This window comes from Vipera ursinii (assembly GCF_947247035.1).
Source record: "Vipera ursinii genome assembly, chromosome: 1".
In the NCBI taxonomy this organism is placed as follows: Eukaryota; Metazoa; Chordata; class Lepidosauria; order Squamata; family Viperidae; genus Vipera; species Vipera ursinii.
The window spans coordinates 223,292,294-223,315,668 of NC_139512.1; the positions used below are offsets into that span (position 1 = coordinate 223,292,294).

At 38.0% G+C, this 23,375-nt stretch overlaps 1 protein-coding gene across 1 annotated transcript; it reads left to right on the top strand.

Moving 5' to 3' along the window:
* Positions 1-6,636: 6,636 nt before the first annotated feature.
* ALKAL2 (ALK and LTK ligand 2) lies at positions 6,637-21,132 on the top strand. Its single transcript, XM_083349273.1, has 5 exons — positions 6,637-7,673; positions 15,936-15,989; positions 16,085-16,165; positions 19,214-19,279; positions 20,231-21,132. Exons 1-4 carry the CDS (start codon positions 7,406-7,408, stop codon positions 19,276-19,278), a joined length of 468 nt encoding a protein of 155 aa, XP_083205399.1. The 5' UTR covers positions 6,637-7,405; the 3' UTR covers position 19,279; positions 20,231-21,132.
* The last annotated feature ends 2,243 nt before the right edge of the window (positions 21,133-23,375 follow it).

The following is a 23,375-nucleotide window of genomic DNA, read 5'->3' on the forward strand; positions in this document are numbered from 1 at the left end:
GATGTGTAAATATGTACAGGTAATCATGCTGGAAAAATGCATTTGGTTATGTGCAAAATTTAGTTGCAAATTCATCAACTGGGGTATCAAAAATGGTAACGCGTTTCCTAATAGCTGGAAAGCTGAAAATTGTCCCACATGAAGTCCAAGACTGAACATGCAGTTCTGAAAACATGACATTTTTATGTACAACTGAGATTATGTACAACAGTCCTCTGACAAGAGCAAGCAAAGCCATACAAGGAACGAACTGCTTCACTCCGGGACTTCAAAAACAGTCTTTGATTGGGGAAAAAGACATTTACTGTGACAGGAAGGAATGCAATTCTGAAAATGAAATAAGTCACACATGATAAAATGGCATGGCATTCTACCCTCCATTTGCTTCAACAGTCTTGGCACTGGGAGGGAGTTAATTTCTAGTAAGAGACAGAAAGATATCTATGTTTGTTAAGTGTAAGTTTTCCTAGTGTAGAGTTATAGCTATAGGTGAATAATATTGGCCTTAATACCAATTAAGCCAGTTTGGTTCCATGATTAAGGCACCAAGCTAGAAATCAGGAGACCCTGAGTTCTAGTCCTGCCTTAACCATGGAAGACAGCTGGGGTGTCCTTGGGCCAGTAATTCTCTCCCAGCCCAACCCACCTCACAGGATTGTTGTGGGAATATAGGAGGAGGAAGGTATGTTGGATATATTTGCTATCTTATTTGTAAAAATAATAAAGGCAGCAAACAAATAAATCAAAAATAAATTAAAATAATAGAGCCTTCCAGATGAAAAGTTTACCTTGCAATTTCCTGGTTTCCTGCTCAGAATTTAATGAGATGGGAGGGGGGAAACGATGATATTTCTCACTTGTAACTCACATATATGTTCCAATCTTCCTTTGTCTTTTCCTTGTTATTAAAAAATGTTAAGAAGTCTTCTGATAGGTAGCATAGGAGCTACCCATGAAGAAACACCCATTGTTTTATAATACACAGTTTCTTAGGGTAATATCTGCTATGCCTTGTCTGAAATGGATTTGATTTCATCATGGAGATTAGAATGAAGTTAGATAAACAGTCAGGTCTAGTCATGTATGAGGTCTAACTGACACAAAAAGTTTGGAAATAAGAATACAGTATGCATTTCTCTGTGTTTGTAAAAAATCTCAAAGGATGAAAGTAACTAAAATCTGTGGTTCTGAGCCAGAGAAATGTAATGATACTTTAATAATGAACAGGAGATAGCTTGCATGAATTAAAATGTGCATGTAGTGAAGGGTTCATGGACTCACTGCTCTTGGAGGAAGACTTTTAATTAAATACTTCTTTTTGTGTCTTTCTTATGCTTGTTTGGTTAAAAAAGGCTTCCCTAGAGCAATACCAGCTATCACCATTATGTGTCACTACTGTTAGTACCTAGTTACAATGTTCAACTCACCTGATCAGGCTTTTTTATTCTTTTTTGCTTCTGAAACAATTATGTTACAAGGGATATGATTATTTATCTACATCAAGCAGAGTTCATTTTAATTACCTCTAGTGCTTCCCTCTATCCGTTTCATACACACCAACTTTCTATTTACTTTATTAGCAGAAAAGGGAGCGGTTTATGTACACAGCATTAGAGCAAATAAGATTCTTCTGCTAGATCCTGTTTCAGTAGCATTTGGTCCCGTATTATCTTGCTTAGGAGGTATGTTAATGATATTATATTTCTTTGTAAGAAATGAATGTGTTTCACTTAAGTAATATGATTTTTTTAAAATAATCTTTTGCTTATTATTACGATTAATCACTTGCATAGATCAAGTACACAGAATCTTATAGCAGTTTTTAGTCCATTCATTTCTATAGTAACTATCTTGGGGGGGAGATATTATTCCCATTTGGCTGATGAGATAGAAGTATTGTTCCATGGAAGAAGAGTTATGATTTTTTTGGGAAATTCTTAAATAGCACACTTCTGATGTGAATACAATACACCACTCATGTAGACCACTTACTGTATATGAACCATTGTTTCTGCTCAGTTCTTGAGTAGTTGTTGCTATAAAGCTTGGTAAGAGTAGAAGACTGGGACATGGTATATGAAACTTGGCAACCATTTGTCCTGTTCACATTTTTCACTTACAAGTTCCAATAACATTGGAACATGGAATCAAGATCACGTGAAGTATTAGTACTGCTTTATAAAACGCTAGTAAGACCACACCTAGAATACTGCAGCCAATTTTGGTCACCATATCACAAAAAAGATGTTGAGAGTTTAGGAAAAAATCAGAGAAGAGCAACTAAAACATACGAAGAATGGCTACGGGACTTGGGTTTGGCTAGTCTAAAGAAAAGAAGAAGAAATAGGGGAGACATGATAGCAGTGTTCCAGTATCTGAGGGGCTGCCACAAGACAGAGGGGGGCAGGTTGTTCACCAAAGCACCAGACAGAAGGACGAGAAACAATGGTTGGAAACTGATCAAAGAGAGAAGCAACCTGGAATTAAGGCAAAACTTCCTGACAGTGAGGACAATCAACCAGTGGAACAGCTTACCCCCAGAAATTGTGGGTGCATTATCACTGGAGATTTTTAAGAAGAGACTGGACATTCACCTGTCTGAGATGGTATAGGTTCTCCTGCTTGAGCAGGGGGCTGGACTAGAAGACCTCCAAGATCCCTTCCAGCTCTATTCTATTCTTATTTGGATTCAATTGGTTAAACCCATTTCAACTGGATTTTCATCAAGGAAAACATGAGAAAACATGTAGATGTTGTGAGATAATGAAGCACACTAAATATCATAGAAATTAGTGTACAAGCTTTCAAATTATATGGTCTTTACACCAAATCTAACAGGGAGAACATCCTTCAGGTCCCATCCAGTTCCAGGACCAAGGAGGCATGTCTTCTCTGTTTCAGGGAAAGTCCTATGGAACAACATCCTCCCCCAGGATTCAGAGAGTCTTGTCCCTTGGCTTTCTACAAGGATTTTGAGATCTAATATTTTCCCCAAGCATCATGACTGGTATGTTAGGAAAATCCAATATATGTGTGCAGTGCTTTTTTTTTGTAAAAGAAAAAGATGCCGGAACTCACACATGCCGGAATTCACTCATACAACCCACCTTGCCTACCCTACAAGGTTCCATCCAAAAAAGGTGCCGGAACTCCATTCTGAGCGTTCTATGAGAAAAAAAGCCCTGCATGTGTGTCTATCTTGTGAATTTATATTATGTTGCTTTGGTTTTCTTTTTTACTGATTAGAAACATTGAAAAACACCAAATCTGAAAAGGTAGATTCACATGGAATTCCTTAGAGAGTATCTCAGAAAAAAAAATCAGGTGTAGAATAACAGCAAACATAATTTTGCCTCTTCCTCTTCTCTCAGATTTTGCCAGACATCCAAAAGGTCACATTTGAGGCCCACTCTAATTTGAGGTCATATCTATGAACTCCTGAATTTAATCCCCTCTCTTCTTTCTCACTCTCCAAGCCAATTTTTCTAAGCAAGTACAAGCAAAAAATGTCTTTCGTTTTTGGAATGTAATGCCTCTCACTGCTCTGAGATCCATAATTGGAACACCGTATCAAAAAAAAAATTGCCTGGAGAGAGAAAACTTCCATTCCACTTGAATGAGCAAAAATAAAAATAAAAAAAAATCAGCCTGAATTGTCTCACAGTGCACCAATAAAGTCTATGTACTAAATTCTAATTATTTGGTCATTTTTAGATAGATAGATAGATAGATAGATAGATAGATAGATAGATAGATAGATAGATAGATGATAGATAGATAGATAGATAGATAGATAGATAGATAGACAGACAGACAGACAGATAAAAATCCTACTTGACTTATTTAATTAATACAGTTGAACTTTATCATATCATTTTTTCTGATGCTGATGTTTTGTCCTGACCTTACTATTGGTGTATATATTTCAAAAATTCAAATTTAGTCACTTAGGTGAATCACTTAGGTGAGATGAGTTATACAGAGATGTAATAAATAAATGTGAAGAAGGGCTCCCTCTTGGGATGTACTTTTTACTTGCCCAACCAGAAATTTAAAGCAATGAAATGTCTATATACAATTTAACAGCTACAGTTGTAATACAAACTCCAGAAACTAAGGAGTGGAAAGAAATAATTTACTCGGTATGACATTCCTACATGAGACCTGCTTGCTAAGTCAAACTCATAGACTAAGTTGGCCATCCTGCTAGCTTAAAACTATGGCTGGCCAAATTTGTAGCTTAGTGACTGTGTTCCCTCAACCATATATTATGCAGGCACAGCCACAGAGTTAATGTGAGGATTAAAGCAGGGAAGGTCACGAACGCCCCCTTGAGCTGCTTGTAGAAAAGGCAGGACACCAATGTAATAAATTGAAACAAGCCACAAATTTCCTCTTAAACTTCGTAGACACTCCATCTAATGAGTCTGACAGGATATCCAAGGCTTAGAAACAAGAGTGCTTCTTCCCCACAAGGAGCACTTAATTCACCGTGCGGAATTCGCTACCACAACTTCTGGCATTCCTTGATGCCCCCCCCCCACTATTTTTTTTTAAAAAAGAGAAAAGCATTAGACACTTTCATCACAAAGACTTAGTCCACTCTCCACAGCTCTTTAGTGTGTTTCAATAGTGGGAGACCAAGGAGGGGCAAGTCTTGACCTGGCACACTCCCATCCCTCAAACATAGGAGAACGGACAAACTGGGGTCCAGCAGCGCTCCTCGTTTCGTGAGAACCGAACCGGGCACGCAAGTTGGCCGTCTGAGGGCAGGACTTTCGTCCTGGGCTGAGGGAGCAACCCAGGGGGAAGACCGGCTGAAGCTTTCTCCGGTGACAGGGCGGGAATTCCGGACAGCCTCTTTCCCTTCAACCGGGAAGGTGGGACTGGCATCGCTTCTTCATTTTTCCTCGTTCGGGAAGATGAGACCGTCGCCGTTGCCCGTCCTCGCTCCCGCCCTTTCCTACTCCGTCCGTCCTCGCCTCTCCAGCGCCGTCCAGTCACGAAACTCGATGGCAATTCGCGCTCAGTTGGCAGCCGCCGCCAAATGCCCCGAAGAGGCAACCCCGAGACGGGAAGCCTGGAGGAGGATGGGCGTCCGAAAGAAACGGCGGTGGGGGGTGGATGAGGAGGGAGGGAGGGAGGGAGGGTGTGTGTGAAGTGATCGCGCGCGCGTTGAGGGAAATGATCGGCGCAGGATTTCTAATTAAAGGAACTTGGCGGGTGCCCCCCTCCTCCCCCCCTCCCCTTTGCTCGAGCCGGGACAGCTCCTTCTACGTCTGCTGGGGAGGGGGTGGGTGGGAGAGAGCAGCATAAGAGGAGAGCGCGCGGCGGCAAAGGCGGGGGAGTCTGAGGGAACTTGGGTGGCGGCAACAGGGGAGCTGCGGCGCCCGCGAGGTGACCAAGCCGGGACGCGGAGACGGCCGTCCACCCACTCGCAAATAGACACGAGCTGACTCGGCGGCGGCGGCGGCGGCGGCGGCGGCCACCTCATGAACTCCTTGTGAACCTATAAAAAGCGCGGCCATGGACTAGGGTGAAGGAGAAGAGACGGCTGGCGCGCCTGGGAGAAGACGGAAAGCCGAGAAGGGGCGGTGAAAGGCTCCTCTTTGGGCTGCGGGAGGAGGCTCAGCTCTTCAGGGAAGGGGGGACATCCGGGACTGGAGCCAGCGGAGACAGGTATGCTCCTCAGTCGCCCAAGTGCGAACGAACGGCTAGCGCCGGCGTCTTATCAGGTTCCTTGCTAGGAGTGGCGGCTGCAGGGGTAGTGCCCGCTCGCTTCCTGCCAAGTTTGTGGACTCCTCTCAACAGTTCCCGGGGCGCTCTTTGCAGCGATGCGCGAGCGAATCTTTGGAGCCTGTCTCAAGAAGGCTTCCCTTCTTGCTAGGCGCGCCCTGCGAGGTCTTCTTTCGATCGTTTCGGCTCCTGAACTGATGTTAGTCCGGAGAGAGAAAAGGCACTTCTGGGGAGGGGCAGTAGAAATCAAGGGCAGGTGTGTGTGTGTGGGGGGGGGGGAGGGGGGGAGGGTTTGCTTCTACGAATAAAAAGCCAGACACTCCGAGGAAAGAAAAGAGCATAACATCTAGTCCGAATTAAGTCATTTTTAGGTAGCGTTGTATCTCTAGATGACACCTGACATCCATCCTGTCCCGTGGAAATTGTGCAAGTGCTCCACCGTGATGGGTTGGGTGGTTTCTTTTCTGCCATCCTTTATCTTTGGGAATCCAAATGCAAGGAAGCTGCACTGAGCATCCCCAGCAACGTGGAGGAGGAGACCTCTCAGAGTAAGGCCGAACTGACACACTGCTGATGTCTCAGCAGATAAGATAAACGGGGTGGATTAAATTCGGATTTTATCCCTTGAACAGCATGCATTGGATGGGATCAGGCCAGACCAATTCCGTCTGGAGCTGTATGATGTGGAAGTTTTCCTTGAGAGGTTTCGGAGTGTTCAGAACTGGCTTATTGAAGGACCATATACCATGTGGTATAATGTGTGTAATCACTTAGTAAATTGATGATTTGTAATAGCATTTGGCAGCCTTGTAGAATCTACTATGACTGAAGGCAGATAAAATAATTCAGAATGCAAATCATTCAGAGATATTCTGCTTTGAAAATTTTAATAGAAGGCCAGTGTACAAATTAGAAATAGTTCCCAATGTATTGACTGAAAAGAGTGAAAACATTACCAAACCAAGATTAAAGTAATAATTCCGTTCTGATTGTCATGTAGATTTCTAAATACTTAGCTAAGCTATTATTTGATCAATGCCTCTGTATCCATCAGCAGAAAACTATATGAAGTTTTAATAAATCAACAAGATCAAGTCAAGCAAATCTGAAGAGGCTGAAAAAATTCCCAGTGACTTAGAAACCATATACTGGAGTCAGGTGACACTGCTATTGATTTCTCTGTCTCCCTCCCAAATGTTTGGTTACTCATTGTTGAAGCTTCTTATCTGCTCTTAGCTATGTTAAGAGGCAGGGTGCTTAACACATACATTTCGGTCAGGATTTCAGGATCTGCCAAGCAAATGGATAAATTTTATCTTTGCTATAGTTTGCTGTTTTCTAATATTTTGTTTTTCATTTATTGTTACCCAGCTGATTTTGTAGTGTCTCTTCCCTCCCACACCAATTTCACTACATTTCTTGATATTTTTGAGTATGAAGGATAAGGTCAGACTATTACATCTAAAGTCCAATTGTCTTCCTAGCTAAAAAATATTTTACTGAAATAAGAAAGCAGCAACAACTCTAAGTAGTTTGTTCCATATATATAATCAAAATTGTTCTATTAGAATTCATGTCTTCTTTCTGATTTTTTTTAAAAACATTTTCTCTCTTTCAGGGAGTAAGTGGGAAATATATTCTCTTTTCCTGGGTTGTCTCCACAAGTGCAATGTGCAAACTTCTAAGGTCTTCAGTGCTGATTGGGCTGATGGCATTGATACTTTCAGCAGGCCATTGTAAAGAAAAATCAGAATCTAGGGTGGGGCTGAAGGAAAGACAAAACCTCTTAAATCTGATAATGGAGATCATTCAAGAACTGAAAAAATACCATCTAGAAGAGGATGAAGAAAATGGAGTGCAGTACAAACAAGACTACCCACCTCTTGATCAAAGGGAAGTGCCTGACTATGGAACTTACTCAGAAAAACAGAAAATTGGTAAGTATTGTGTTGTATTAAATACAGTTTAAGATATCTCTCTCCCCCACCCCCAAATTTTACTAAAAAGAAAAATGTGCCATCACATTGCTAGTTGTCCCTGAAGAATTCTATAAAGTTTTTATAAAGATAGCCTGACTGACTTTTGCATAGATGAATGGGTTCAACTGCTCTGAAGCTAGAGGAAATGAGAAGACCAGATCTGACCAAGTTTTACCCAATTAGATATTTGGCTTAGCATAAGCATAGACTAGAGAGGTAACATATTCCATTCGCTGTGGTCTATTTTTACTTAATTTGGGATGCAGAGACAGAACAGGGTACTGCATACCTTGCTGCCCCAAAACAGTATTATTTACTTTACTTACTTATATCTAAATTTCATTTATAAAATGACCCAACTCACAACAACTCCAATTTGAAATTGCTGTGCTTGATTTTATTTAAGATGGTCTAGCTTCAGAGATGAATATATGGCACTTCTGTTGCACTCCTGGCCTTGTTATGGCACCTGGAAACGAAAAGGGTGTTTGGTTTATCATCATGTATGGTCTCTAAATATGGAGCCATCAAATATGGACCTATGGGCAATGAAGAAATTTTCAACTAGAAGAGCCTTGGTGGAGCAGTGGGCTAATGCCTCCTTAAGTAACACCAGCTGCCTGCAATTAGTGCAGGTTCGCATCCCACCAGGCTCAAGGTTGACTCAGCCTTCCATCCTTCCGAGGTAGGTAAAATGAGGACCCAGATTGTTGGGGGCAATAAGCTGACTTTGTAAAAATGCCGCTTGGGGGGGGCGAAAGCCCTAATAAGCAGAATGAAGGCTATTGCTAAGCACATTGTGCTTTAGATTGTAAGCCGCCCTGAGTCTTCGGAGAAGGGCAGGATATAAATGGGATTTTAAAAAAAAAACTAGTAAGAGTATATGTGACTTAATTCTCACTGTGAATAGGATTGTTTAGAAAGACTGCAGGGATGTGCCTTCGACACAGAAATACCCTTAGCAGGGTATTGCTAAAGCAGCTCAGCTCAGCTCAAGTGTTTCAGGGGGCCTAGTCCTATTTGCAGGGCCACCATCAGAATAGCTGAGGGAAATTTTTGTTTAGGGTTAGAGCCATTCTCTCTTTTTGATTATTCAACACCAGCACGGCGCTACTAAGGTGCTCAGGCAGATATAAGGAATGTGTTGATAATTCTGAAATCAATTTTCACCCACTTAATCAGATCACACTGATAATAGTAAGTTGCTTAGAGAAGAAACCACATACTCTTGGATCATGAATCATATGCAGCCCTCCAATTTGTCTTATGTGGCCCATATTCTGTTGCAGTCAAAGATGTGCTTAGCAAGGCTAGGGTGCTGAATGCCATGTGCATGTACACTCCGGATCATAGGGAATGGTGTGGTGTGGTAGCAGTAACGTCCCAGCAAATCTCCTCAGCACAGTGGATCTTCCAAAAGTAGTGAGCCAGTTTGGTTGTTCTAAACATTTGGTGTCCCAAGAACTCCCATACTAAGTAGCACCACCCTCTGGAAACTCCTTCCTAAAATTGTCTTCAATATTAGGAGTGCTGGTATGAGGATTTCTTTGCTGGGCAAAGAATCGGAAAGTCAATGAACAAGTAAGGTTTCATTGCTAAGGTAAGACATGGATGAAGGACTGTTTTGAGGCAAGGAGACAAGAGAATGGAAAGGGAACAACAAAGAAAAAGAAAAGCAAGATTTGGGCAACAGCTCTTAATAGATTGGGTTTTCTAGATTATATTATCTATCTGGGAATCAAACCACTTGTATTTTTTAAATTAAAAAAAATGTCAGCTAGATAGCTAAAGTGAAGTAGTGGTTTCATTGGTACTACTTCCCAATAAAGTTTTTTTAAATTTATATTTCACAGCCTATCATGATGGTATTAATTTTATATTTCCTAAAGATTTTTTTTTATCTTTAGGAAATGGTATGGTATGAAAAGAGTAGTGTTGCAGCTCTTGGCTAAAGAACTAATAGAGCACATCCAGCTTTAGTGATCATCTGAAGTTCAGACTCTTGGCTTAGAGGCAGTGATAAATTGGATGAAGTCCAGTAAGCTGAACCAAATAAAATGGCTGTACATGAGGGATTTTCAGATCTAGGAGTTAAGTGTCCTGTTCTAGATGAGCCAGCACTCCCACAGATGAATACAATGGGGTGTCTCTTTGATTCTAATCTGTCAACAAATGGGACAGCTAGTTTATTAGCAAAGAAATCCTATGACCAAGTTTGTCCGGGCATCTGGTCTGTTAGTCTGGCTTCAGTGAACCATTCCCTAGTAATCTCATGATGGGATAAGCATAATGTACTCCATCAAGGGCTACCATTGGACACTGTCACATTTAGAAGGTAGCAGCTCAATTGCTAAGTGGAATGAATAAATCAATCAAATAACATTGATCCTGAAAATGCTGTACCGACTGTGAATTCTTGGACCAACACTAGTGTTTCAAATAAGTTTAAGAATCAAAGGCTTACAAAACTGCCAGGCCATGCGCTGAAGATCAGGAAGGGAGGTTCTTCTTGTGGTCTCCTTTGGGGTTTAGCTAGGAAAAGTCTTCTCCAAAGCAATACTCGTTAGGGTATTTTTTATGTTGAAAATAGTTCTTTATCCAGGCATGAGTAGATAACTGTTCCCAGTATACCATCTTTTAGAATCCTTTCTTAAAATTAGCCATTTAATATTTTCATCTATTATTTTTCTTGATTTTTATTACTCTATTGAAAATTGTGTTTATTCTTTATGAACCTGCTCTGGGCTCATCTAGGAGGAAAAATGACACAGAAATAAAATATCATTATAACTGTTGTTTTTGGTGTGAATTTATAATGCATTCCTAGTTTAAAAGTCCCTAGTTCACTGAGTGTGAGGTGTGAAAAACCAGATCCACATGAAGTTCAAAAAGGTTATCACTCTGTGTTTAATATACTATCAGTTGATTACTTACCGTATTATTAGAGTGGCAGTAAGAAAACCAAGATCATGGCATTCAGCCTTCTCAATTCCTGGCTAGTAGATGGAGAAGAAATGGAGATAGTGACAGATTTTATTTTCCTGGGCTCCAAGATCACCGCAGACGGGGACTGCAGCCAAGAAATTAAAAGATGCATGCTCCTGGGGAGGAAAGCAATGGCAAATCTAGACAGCACACTAAAAAGCACCCTAGCAACAAAAGTGCATATAGTCAAGGCTATGGTCTTCCCAGTTGCAATGTATGGCTGTGAAAATTGGATCATAAGAAAGGCTGAGCGCCAAAGAATTGAGGCCTTTGAACTATGGTGCTGGAGAAGACTCCTGCAAGTCCCTTGGACTGCAAGGCGATCAAACCGGTCAGTCCTAGAGGAAATCAACCCTGACTGCTCTTTAGAAGGCCAGATCCTGAAGTTGAAACTCAAATACTTTGGCCACCTAATGAGAAGGAAGGACTCACTGGAGAAGAGCCTAATGCTGGGAAAGGTTGAGGGCAAGAGAAGAAGGGGACGACAGAGAATGAGGTCGCTGGATGGAGTCACTGAAGCAGTAGGTGTGAGCCTAAATGGACTGCAGAAGATGGTAGAAGACAGGAAGGCCTGGAGGAACGTTGTCCATGGGGTTGCAATGGGTCGGACACAACTTTGCAACTAATAACAACAATGGGAATTTTCTAATGACTGCTAGAGCTGCTTACAGGCATATTCAGTTTATGATGTTATAAAATATTTCATTTCTTACAATTCAGATTTTCACTCCTACTATTCAGGTGCAGTCTTATATGCATGGAGCAAATGCATCTGGTAAAATTCCCATTTCTTCATATGTATATTTAAGTGTGCTTTGCTTGCTGTCTGCTTGGAATCAAAAGCAGTTGTGCAAGAATCCAATCCTGTTTGATGATTGAGTTGCCTTTGAATCTATCTCTTTTTTTTTGCTTCTCTACTGTTTGTTTATTCTATATTAAGCTTAGCATCCTAGAGTCCCATTGGCATTAATGGAAAAATTAAAAAGATAGGAAGTTATCTCCTATTACTCTTCAATTAACACATAAACAAGCATGGTTTTGAGAAAATGGGACCTTTTATTCCTTCAAGATGATGTGCCATAGTGTTCAGTAGTTTATTTTTTTTAAAACCTCATTAATTTTAACATCTCCACAAAGTGAATGTTGTAACTGACAGTTTGTGCTATTAGAGCAAAATAAGGTTTCTTTTTAATATGTGCACAGTAACTTATTGCATTAAGCCAACATGCGATTGCTTGATTTTGTCTTAGCATATTGTTTGAGCCCAACTAACTAGTCTATTAAAATGGTTCAGTGCAATGTGTAAATCAGATCAATGTTTTCTCTACTCATCTGATCCTCCACAGGAAGGATATGACATATATGAGACTAATGTGCTTTTAAAAACAGTTGTTGATAGAATGTACAATTGTAAGCAATTATAATTCTTTTCCCACCTCCCACTCTGGAACCAATGAGTGATTGCACTTGTTTAAACCCTCCGTGTTTATAAATTATTTTACTTTTATGCTGGTGCTCTGCTATCTGTGAAACGAACTTGTTTCTTCTTAAAGTTTCAACAGAACTGATGGTCTAAATTTCATGTTAAGAATATTGTCTGGTCTTAAGTCTAAAGAAAACAGTGAATATGGAACATACTTTAAAACTATTTGACTGCCCAGAAACTAGGTACATAGATTTAGCTTTTTGGTTCCTCACATATGCAAAATACTATAAAATAAAAAGGGTTTTTTTTCTGCAAACACATCTCATTTTATTGAAAAAAAATCAGAATCTCAGATTTAAAGGTTTTTCTCAGAATAGTTAATTTTGCATTGGTATTTGTTGGGGAAAAAGAACTTTCAATGTAACAAAACATACAATTTTACCATGGGAAAACCAGTTGTACTTATCATAATCTATTAATGCTTAATGTGATTTTCATCCTAGTGAAATACATGCTGTATTTCTTTGGAAGAAGGTCTGTCAGGGATCAATTAATTAAGGTTGCTTAGTGCTGCATTTTACCTGCCTAGGTATGAATATTTTATTAAAAATATAACTCAATCTAAATTGTGCACCAAATATGCTGACTTCAACTGAAATAATTTTATATTGTTTATCTTGATTTTGCTAGCCACTGAAAACAGAGATAACTATGCACAATTCTGAAGACCAGGGCCGATGTCCAGCTGAAATCAGTTGACATCACAAGTACCAATTACATCACTAAGTGCCACTGATAAAGCTCCAGATAGTATGTCCCTAGAGATCTTCCTCTCCAATTTGGTGACAACTAGCCATTATTTTATATTGACCACTGGTACTTATGTCCTACCTCAACTAAATGAACAAAACTGACCTTTTAAAACCACAGCAAATATAACAACAAAAAACTTTATAGCCATGCAATTTTTGGGCAGCAGTAGGACAATACTAGAAGCTCAAACACCAACAAAATTAATGAACAGATCTTGCTTAAACCTAAGGTATACTCTATTTTTGTATGAGGAAATTTAATTATTATAGGGGGGAAAATGTATGGATGAAACATGCTTGGTACTTTTAATAGATGTTTGTTTATCCTAGAGATACATTTTGCTAATAATGGTTATGTGTATTTTAAAATGCTTATAGAACTCATCTGTTCATCATTTGGTGAACATTTAGCTCAGCTTGGCTAAACTCAGAGTCCAGCAAGGTCAACTGTGGCTAGAAACCTTAGTACTATTGGCTAAGGTTAGAACTAAAGAGAGAAATTGAAAAAAAAATATCTCGAAAGAAGGCAAGGGCAAACCACTTCAATATTATCCATAAAATGACAAGGATGCATTCACCAAAAGTTTGAGATATATATTTTATCATATATTTTAGCAATTTTTTAAAATATACAACTTTAAGACAACTGCAAAATCTGCTTAAGCAACAGATTGAATTCAACGTGTAATTTTGCTATATAGACTATAATTGGATTATATAGATGAAGTCTATCTGTTCTAATGAAAACTTGCCAATTTCTGAAATACTTTTCTAAAGAAACCTTTTTGAATTGCCTTCATCTTGCAAGACTTTTGAGAGATGTATCTAAGCATTTAGTGCTGCAATTGACAGAATTAAATCAAAATATGAAAAGATCCATTCAACTGAGTTGGACCATACTTAGAAATAAATAAAAGTTAAGTTTTGAGAAACAGCTAAACTCCCCAGTGGGCCAGATATAGTTGAATGTAAAAGTTACAAAGGGAAATGCTGCTTATGCATTAATTTATGGTAATATTAATGATCATATGCAATTATCATCATGACAAAATTGTAAATAATATTAAATGTGACACTAAATCAAAGAGATGGCCATAAGAAGCTAAAGAGGATTTCAATAAGCTAGTTATATTTCTATCCCTTGAATAAGCTTTGAGGAAGCAAACCACAGCAGTAAATAACAAAATAGCTATATGTATTTCCCAATCACCTCCATATTTTGTTTAACAACATGGTTTCATTTCTTCCAAAATACAATATTCTGTCAATTTCTCTGACAATATGTGTCAACATTGTTCCATCCTAGATAAGGATGTGAAGAACTGAATTACAGAATGAAATAACAGCCTAAATACAATATTTAGTAAGACACATTTTTTTCTCATTCATTATTTTGCATCCACAATTCTGCATACATCTGCATGGATAGAAGCATATGATATAAATCTGCTCCTTAAGAAAAATATGCTATACTTAATTCCAAGATGAAAATGAATTTACAAGTTTTGCTGTTGCTTCTATTACTCACTTTAGCTTTGTTTTTTCACTGATGTGGTCTGGAACTATTTAAATAATGAGTGTCAATAAAATTCATTTAAAAGGTGGCATTGTGCAAGCAATGTTGCATAATTTAAGATGAATGATGTTGGATTTTAAGGATATTATGCACAGTGGCCAAGACTTAGGCTGACAGTCCTTTCTCCCTCATGTCAGAGCAGCTTTACTTAAAGCAACTAGAAGGTCCATGACACCTTTGCCAACAAATCAGCATCAAGCCAAAAGAATAGAAATTCACAGAGAAGCTAGAATTTGAAGGGATAAGAGGAATCCCTTTAGTTTGTAATCCCAAAACAGAGATTAAAATACATCCAGGACTGCCTAAGCCACTGCATTTTGTGTACATATAAAATACATCCAGGACTGCTCAGGCCACTGCAATTATAGCTTCTTGACGCTCCAAGTCCAAATGGGAAGTGGCTAGATCAGTGATGGTGAATCTTTTTGAGACTGAGTGCCCAAACTGCCACTCAAAACCCACTTATGTATGGTCGGGTGCTGGATGGGCATGGCCCATTGGGTGGGCATGGCTTTGGTGGTAACAGCAGACTGGGTGGAACTAAAAAAGTTCAATCAGTCAATTCCAACTTTGCAAGATTTCTTTTTCCTTGCAAGAAGTTGAAATTGATTGACTGAACTTTTTTTTTGCATATGGTGGCAGAAGCCTAAGGTGAAAAGGTTTTATAAAACTCAGCTGAAGGCCTAGGACTGGGGCGATGGTGTGCATGCCTACAGAGAGGGCTCTGCATGCCAATTGGGGCATGCATGCCATAGGTTCACCACCACGGGGCTAGAAAATTATTATCTATGAGCAGGGGGCCCTGATCCAGGAAAGGTCACTATTATTGCCCAAGATGAAACTGGGCAAAAACCTTTTTTTACTACAGGAACCACCTGTTCCCCAAGCAAAGCTAGGAGAATGTCCAAATTGTGGACCACCTGAGAGTGGGAGAGTACTTGCTCAGAATCAGAGACAGTGTTTTTCTGTATCATTAGTGCCAAAAACACCCTTTTGGAGAAAGAACCATTGCATGAAGTACCTATCTATTCCAATTCCTCTGAGATAGTCCTAATTATTATTTAATTCTACCAATTGAACTCAGTAATGTTGTGCCTATGAAGCACAAAAATAAAGCAAAATAATTACAATTTACCGACTTCCGAGAACTTTTAGCAAAATTATAGCTGTGATTCCAAATATTAGTCATCTTTACTCAAAATCTTGCTGCTCTTATTAAATGGGAATATCTTAATTATATAGGACTTTTGTTCCAATTGTATCAATGGAAAACAAAAGAGACAGATTATACTGTGCTTCTAAAACATCACTGCCCTTTCAGATAATTTTAACTTTTGCCTTGAATGGTATATTCCAGGAAATTATGAACCAGAATATAAATACTGATTCTTCTAAAGACGTGTTTTTATTCTCTTTAACAGAAATATTTCCTAGAGACCTAAGAATGAAAGACAAATTTTTAAATCATTTAACAGGTAAGCCAAATTTCACTTCTGAATTATTGCCTCAATTATAATCTTTTGTCTTGTGGCACCAATTAAATTAATCCACTGATTTTCTTCTTTTACAGGTCACCTTTATTTTAGCCCAAAATGCACTAAACACTTTCACAGACTTTATCACCATACAAGAGATTGTACCATACCTGCATGTAAGTTCTATCACCTAAGTCCAGAATTACTGATAAATATAGCTTTTTAAAGAATAATCACCCTGTGTAATTATCATGATACACTTAAAGAGTTTGTAGTGTTACAGTGATGAAACAGAACAGTGCTCTCTTGCAATTCCTCAGGGAGATCTAAATGGTTCTAATTTCATAAACAAGCATTTAAAACATATTTTTTCAGGCAGCCAATCTGTTCTTTCGTTATATGCCAACTCTTTATGTTTTAGGATTTCAATACAGGAACTGAATTCCTTATCAGATCAGATAACCGTCATTTACGAATTAAAATTGTTTTGCGCTTAGAGCACAAATACACAGCTGAAAAATCCTGGTTGCTAGAAAAGCAATTTCTTAAGAAAATGAAAAACAACTTATACTATGCTGAAATACTCTGAATTCTGAAATGAAGTACTACCAGTGAAACCAATTCAACATTATTAAATGGCAAATGTATAAATTTTGATGACAATGATAATCACTGACTACCCCTTGCTGTCAACACTTTTTAAGTGATTTAGATATAAAAATTCAAAATTTTTGCCAATTACATCAAGAAAAATGAAAAAGTTCATATTCTTTTTCTTGAAATACAGAGAAGATACTAACAATAAAAGAATACTTTTAAAAAAACCCTGATTGGAACTTAGTCATTTAGTACATAGAGTTTGAACTTGCATAAATGCATAAACTGCACATTTTTACTTCTAAGATGTAAACAGGTGATACGATTTCTGCAAGTACATTAGTTTTTCCTGATGAGATTATCCTATTCACAAAACAAATTGACCACAAAATCTCACATATTGTGCCAAATCTGTAAATACCTAGTTGAAGAACCAACAGTTTTTTGTTCAACTAGTCTAAGCCAAAACCAAGGAACCATATTAAGTCTCACTACAATGACTACATTTATTTATTTAGTCAAATCTAGTCAAAGACCTCCCAAATAAAGAGTTAGCAATTCAACAAAGTGTTTCCTATTTTCCAACAATCTTATGGATTTTTTAAAGAAATGTTTTAAAATCAGCTTGGTGATTGGGAATTAATTAGATTCTAGAAAAACTATATTCTGGGCAAAGTATATTACCCTATAGCAAGGTTTTTGCACTAAGGGTACTTTTCACAGGATTTATAACCAATTCTGATTGCTAGAATGAACTTAAATGATACGTGAGGAACTGAATTACAGAAATGGCAGCCTAAATACAGTATTTGGCGAGCCACATTTCTTTTTATTACTGCATCCAGATTTCTGCATATATCTGCATGGGAACAAATATATAATATGAAACTGCTCCTTAACAAAAACTTGCTATGATTAGTTCCTGAGACGAAAATGAATTTACATGATTTGCTACTGCTTCTATTACTCGTTTTTGGCTCCCAGTGTTTTCACTAATGTGCTCTGGAACTATTTAATGAGCATCAATATACTTCATTTAAAGGTTGACACTGTACAAGCAATGTTGCATAATTTAATATTTAAGAATCCCTCTATGAGGGACACGGGCAGTTCCTAAATAGGCAAAATAAATAAGTAAAAAGTATTGTTTAATGGGACACAGGGTAATTCACTGAAAAGTTATTACATCCTTAAAAAGGTAAAGGTTCCCCCGCACATGCGTGCTAGTCGTTTCCAAATCTAGGGGCCGGTGCTCATCTCCGTTTCAAAGCCGAAGAGCCAGCGCTTGTCCTTCAATACTTCCTATATTTATGGCAACAGAAAGTCTGAACATATAGAAACCTTCTTTTGAAATAATAGGTTTTATTATGGGACTTGACTTTTGATGGGCTGAGTGATGTGTTTTAAGATGCAAAAGACGGAGAACTGCTGTTCTAGGTAATCTTTACAAATGGAAGCAGCAGTATCCCTCCTTTACTAGTTTTTCAGCATCCGAGTCCTCCTTTCCGCTTTCTTACTGCTACCCTGTTAGCAGTTATCTTATTCCCATATTAGATGGGTAGCTAGATGCTGATTAATTTGCATGATGATTAGAAGGGCGGGATATAAATGGAATTAAAATAAAAATTAAAATAAACCTGAATTGTTTATTTTCTTCATAGGGACAATTAGTTATACAAATAGTTCATTGCACAAACGTAGAAACCGATTTTTCTCATGCATGTGGACAATCTTTTCATGGATATTAGTAAATATCCATCATCTTAATCTGAGAAAATATCCATCCATTCAACAGCATCCTTCCTATGCCACATCAGATTTCGTAGGAGGGCAAACAAACCACACACACACACACACACACACACACACACACACACACACATAATGTATACATGCATATACATATATACATATATCAATCTAATCTAATCTAATCTAATCTAATCATCTAATCTAATCTAATCTAATCTAATCTAATCTATCTAAAATAGTCCTAAAAATATGAGTCTTGAGTATATTCATGTTTAAAACTAGAGACAAGGATCATCAAGATTTAAAAATTTATTAAAACTGAGCTTTAGTCAGCCCCTAGTGACATCGTCAGAGTATAAGCTAGGATTGGGAAGCATGTTCTTATAGTCTCTGTGAGGCCAGTAGTTTGGCTAACGAGCGTGTTACAGGTCCGTTCTGCTCACACCCTCCTGCAATCAATTGCATTGGTCTTGTCTCCATTAAGCGCGCGGACTAGGACAGCAACAGCGAGTGCAGAAGTGTTAAACGAGAGGACTGCTTGAGGCAGGATGAACGGGCGGGGCGAGTGGAGAGAGGCAAAGCGCCTAAATTCAAACAGATGTCAGCGCGCTCGATGAAGACAGGACTGATGCAATTAAGTCTTAGTGATCCTTGTCTCTAGTTTAAAACACACACACACACACACACACACACACACACACACAAACATATAAATCTAAATCTAAATAGCTTTTAAAATTAGCTCCTTAAGCGTACAAATTCAAATCTACAATATAGTGCTCCAAGATGAATTACAGTTACATTTATATTCCCTCATACAAATTGCACATTTTAAAAAATGTAATAACCTGACCCTCTTTTTATACTTCCCACAGATTATAAAAGATGCGCCAGGCTCCTTACTCGCTTGGCAGTAAGTCCAATGTGCACAGAAGGATAAGGTAAGATTACTGAGAGGAAGAATTGCACGCTTCCACCATGTTGGTAACAATAACTAATTCATAAGCATTGGGAGAATATGTTTTGGATTGAAATATGCTCATTTCAAACAGTGATGCAAACCCTTTCATTTAGTAAAATATTTACCCTTCATAAAAACATACTCCCTACTGGAAAGTAATAACAGTAGACTCTCAGGCAACAACTGTGAATTATTCATAATAGTGTGCAGTTAGTAGATAGTGTATTTTTTAAAATTCAAAGCTAATGGGCATAGCTAATTTTTCAGGCATAAAATCAACTGCCATTTTTCTCTATTTATACTGGATACCTTTTTGTCCATATAATAGACATATTTTTATATTAGAAGCCACTTACATATATACACCATTCATGATATAATGCAGTATGTAAACATTGTTGTTTTTGTTACACATAGCATGAAACAGCATTAATATGTATTTGCTTATTCAACTGCAATATGTATTTGAATTACTATACCTGCTTAGCAATACAGTACAGCAATACCAGGAACTACAAATGCCCCCCAAAGAGAATCGCTGAATTATTTTTTTCTTTGAATCAGTTATTTCATATAAAAGAAAAGTAAGTTAATGCCATTTCTTCTGTTTCCAATTTTCAAGTTATCTGTGCTGTGCTTCAGAATACCAGTCACGATCAACCTTGTGCAAAATATTATTATTAGTAAGCTTAGAAAGTACTGCAGGGATGGAAATTGGTGACTGGAACCTGGGAATGTTCTACTGTACCTTGTAACATAATGATCAAGTTTAGATTTTTATATTATGGAAGGTTTTTCTCATTTGTCTTAGTCCCCATATTGCAATAGGAACTGAAAACAAACTGAAATATTTAACAGAATTCATTGAAAATTAATACGAAATATCAGGAAAAGTAAGAGTTTAATATTTTGTGCTATTGTTTTACTGCAGATGCTACTATTATCAAAGGAAACATATATAAAAGAACCAAGAGAAGTGCCTTGGAAATTGACAGGGAAATTGAACATTTTTGTAACATACGGCATTATGAATCAGAGATTTATTTTTGGAAATTGATGGACAACTACTCATAAATCTTTAAAAATGTGTTTTGTATCCCATCATCACTGTTTACAGATGCATTCTTTATAGTGAAAAACTACCAAAATGTTAATTACTTGTTCATGTTTTATGCTTTAAAGTTGCTCTACAACAGTTGTGTTGTACTGCCAAAAAAGTAACATCTTTTCAAGTATAGACATGTTTCCCTTAAGAGAGATTAGTCACTGTCAAGGAAACTTGCCTTTAGAGCGGACATGTCAAACTCGCAACGTAATGTATCGGGATGGTTTTGCTATTGCCGGCAACAGGGTGGGTGCAGCTTTTGCATGACAAGTCTGGCCCGCGGGCCGGCAGTTTGACACCCCTGCTTTAGAGGAAGCATCATTTGATATCTTTATTGCTTATAAAACTGACAATGTAACTTTACAAACTTTTCATAGAGCTGTTATGATTGTGGTCTACTAGACAGCATGCCCTAGGCAAGGGATGAACATGTTTTAGGTTGGATTCTGCACCCACTCTAAAGTCACTTGTTTCCTGTATAATAGAATATACATTCCAGCTAAATGTGCAATATGTACATATTGTAAATTCACAAATATATGTAATAAAATGTTTTGTATATAATTTGATTCTGTTTATTCCTTGCATATTCAAGTTTGGAAGAAATTGTGCTTCTGAAGCAGAGGTATGCAACCTGAGGTCTTCCACATATGTTAGACTCCTATTCCCATAATACTTAATCAGTGTATATTCTGGGTAGATTTCAGAGATTGCAACTCAGTACATCTGAAGGGTACTACCGATCTCAATACTTCCATTCTATTAATATTTCTCAATACTTGAGGGTTGACAATAAACACTGTTCATTTAAATAGTTCTAAGAATTAATTTTAATGTAACTTGGCACTGCACTGCACTGCACAGTCAACTACCACAGGTGTAACTGAGGGCATATTTCAAACTTGCCAAATAACTCTTGCAGAGTTAAACGCTATTGCCTACTCAATCATGCTTTCATCCTTCTCATCCTACCAGTTAATAAGATGTTAACTCCAAATTTGCTTCACCTACTTCCATTCTAAAATAGACAACACTGCTTTCAAGCTACATAGAATCAAGAGGAACTAAAGAGCCTCTTGTTGCGAATGAAGGAGAGTGCAAGTTGGGTTGGATCTAAACATTAAGAAAACCAAGATCATGGCATCCGGCCCTCTAGCCTCAGGGTTTTTTTATGTTGAAAATAATAGTTCTTCATCCAGGCATGAGTAGATAACTGTTCCCAGTATACCATCTTTTAGAATCCTTTCTTAAAATTAGCCATTTAATATTTTCATCTATTATTTTTCTTGATTTTTATTACTCTATTGAAAATTGTGTTTATTCTTTATGAACCTGCTCTGGGCTCATCTAGGAGGAAAAATGACACAGAAATAAAATATCATCGTAACTCTTGTTTTTGGTGTGAATTTATAATGCATTCCTAGTTTAAATGTCCCTAGTTCACTGGGTGTGAGGTGCGAAAAACCAGATCCACATGAAGTTCAAAAAAGTTATCACTCTGTGTTTAATATACTATCAGTTGATTACTTACCGTATTATTAGAGTGGCAGTAAGAAAACCAAGATCATGGCATCCGGCCCTCTCAATTCCTGGCTAGTAGATGGGGAAGAAATGGAGGTAGTGACAGATTTTATTTTCCTGGGCTCCAAGATCACCGCAGATGGGGACTGCAGCCAAGAAATTAAAAGACGCTTGCTCCTGGGGAGGAAAGCCATGGCAAATCTAGACGGCACACTAAAAAGCAGAGACATCACCCTGCCAGCAAAAGTGCATATAGTCAAGGCTATGGTCTTCCCAGTTGCAATGTATGGCTGTGAAAGTTGGACCATAAGAAAAGCTGAGCGCCAAAGAATTGAGGCCTTTGAACTATGGTGCTGGAGAAGACTCCTGTGAGTCCCTTGGACTGCAAGGCAATCAAACCGGTCAGTCCTAGAGATCAACCCTGACTGCTCTTTAGGTCAGATCCTGAAGTTGAAACTCAAATACTTTGGCCACCTAATGAGAAGGAAGGACTCACTGGAGAAGAGCCTAATGCTGGAAAAGGTTGAGGGCAAGAGAAGAAGGGGACGACAGAGAATGAGGTGGCTGAAGCTGTAGGCGTGAGCCTAAATGGACTCCAGAAGATGGTAGAGGACAGGAAGGCCTGGAGGAACGTTGTCCATGGGGTCGCGATGGGTCGGACACGACTTCGCAACAACAATAATCATGGAATTGGAAGACAGCATTTTGGCCACTGATTCCAAACTCTTGCTAAGTTCAGACATCTAAGGTTGTGTCATCAGGACGGTATTTGTATGTGCTCAAGATTCTAATAAAAGTGTTTAATAACTAGATCTCTCTCCAACCTGATGAGAAATCACTATGAGAATTCATTTAAACCCAGTATGGGTCCACTGTGGGGTCAATTAATAGGTATTATCATCCATAATGGTACTTGGTCAAATGCTTTACTGAGATCAAGATCTTGTCAAAGCCAAAACATCCAATGTTATACCCACAGCATCCTTGGAAACATGATTAAAAAAATTAGCAGTCTTATTTGGGACAATACTACATCACACTACAAACAGCTTCTGTATATCTTTCACAACTAGAAACAATTTATTTTTAATTAACTATAAACATTTTACTATATTTCCTAATTATTTAGATTTTCTGCCCTTAAAAACACACAAAAGATTCAAGTAAAATTATAACTGATTAAACCTTTTTAAAAAAATAGCCTTAATTTTTTTCAAATTAAATCAATAGGTAACAGTGTTTTTCTGTGTGTATAAACATTCAGTGCTGGCATCAATTACCCACAAATGAGAGACAGCTTAAAAAAATAGCAGAGACCTCGGGGAAAATAGTATACTGTTCAGAGAAAACATCAGTATTTAAGAATATTTGAGTAGTCTCATGTTTGTTTAAATATATCAAAAGTGAGGAATTTGCTTACAATAATCATTAATACCATCGAAATTTGACC

Bases quoted from the DNA above. Each gene is read 5' to 3' on its own strand.
- ALKAL2 (XM_083349273.1), top strand. From the start codon at position 7,406: ATGTGCAAACTTCTAAGGTCTTCAGTGCTGATTGGGCTGATGGCATTG. The intron at 7,674-15,935 runs GTAAGTATTGTG...TCTCTTTAACAG, and splicing joins CTCAGAAAAACAGAAAATTG to AAATATTTCCTAGAGACCTA. The intron at 15,990-16,084 runs GTAAGCCAAATT...CTTCTTTTACAG, and splicing joins ATTTTTAAATCATTTAACAG to GTCACCTTTATTTTAGCCCA.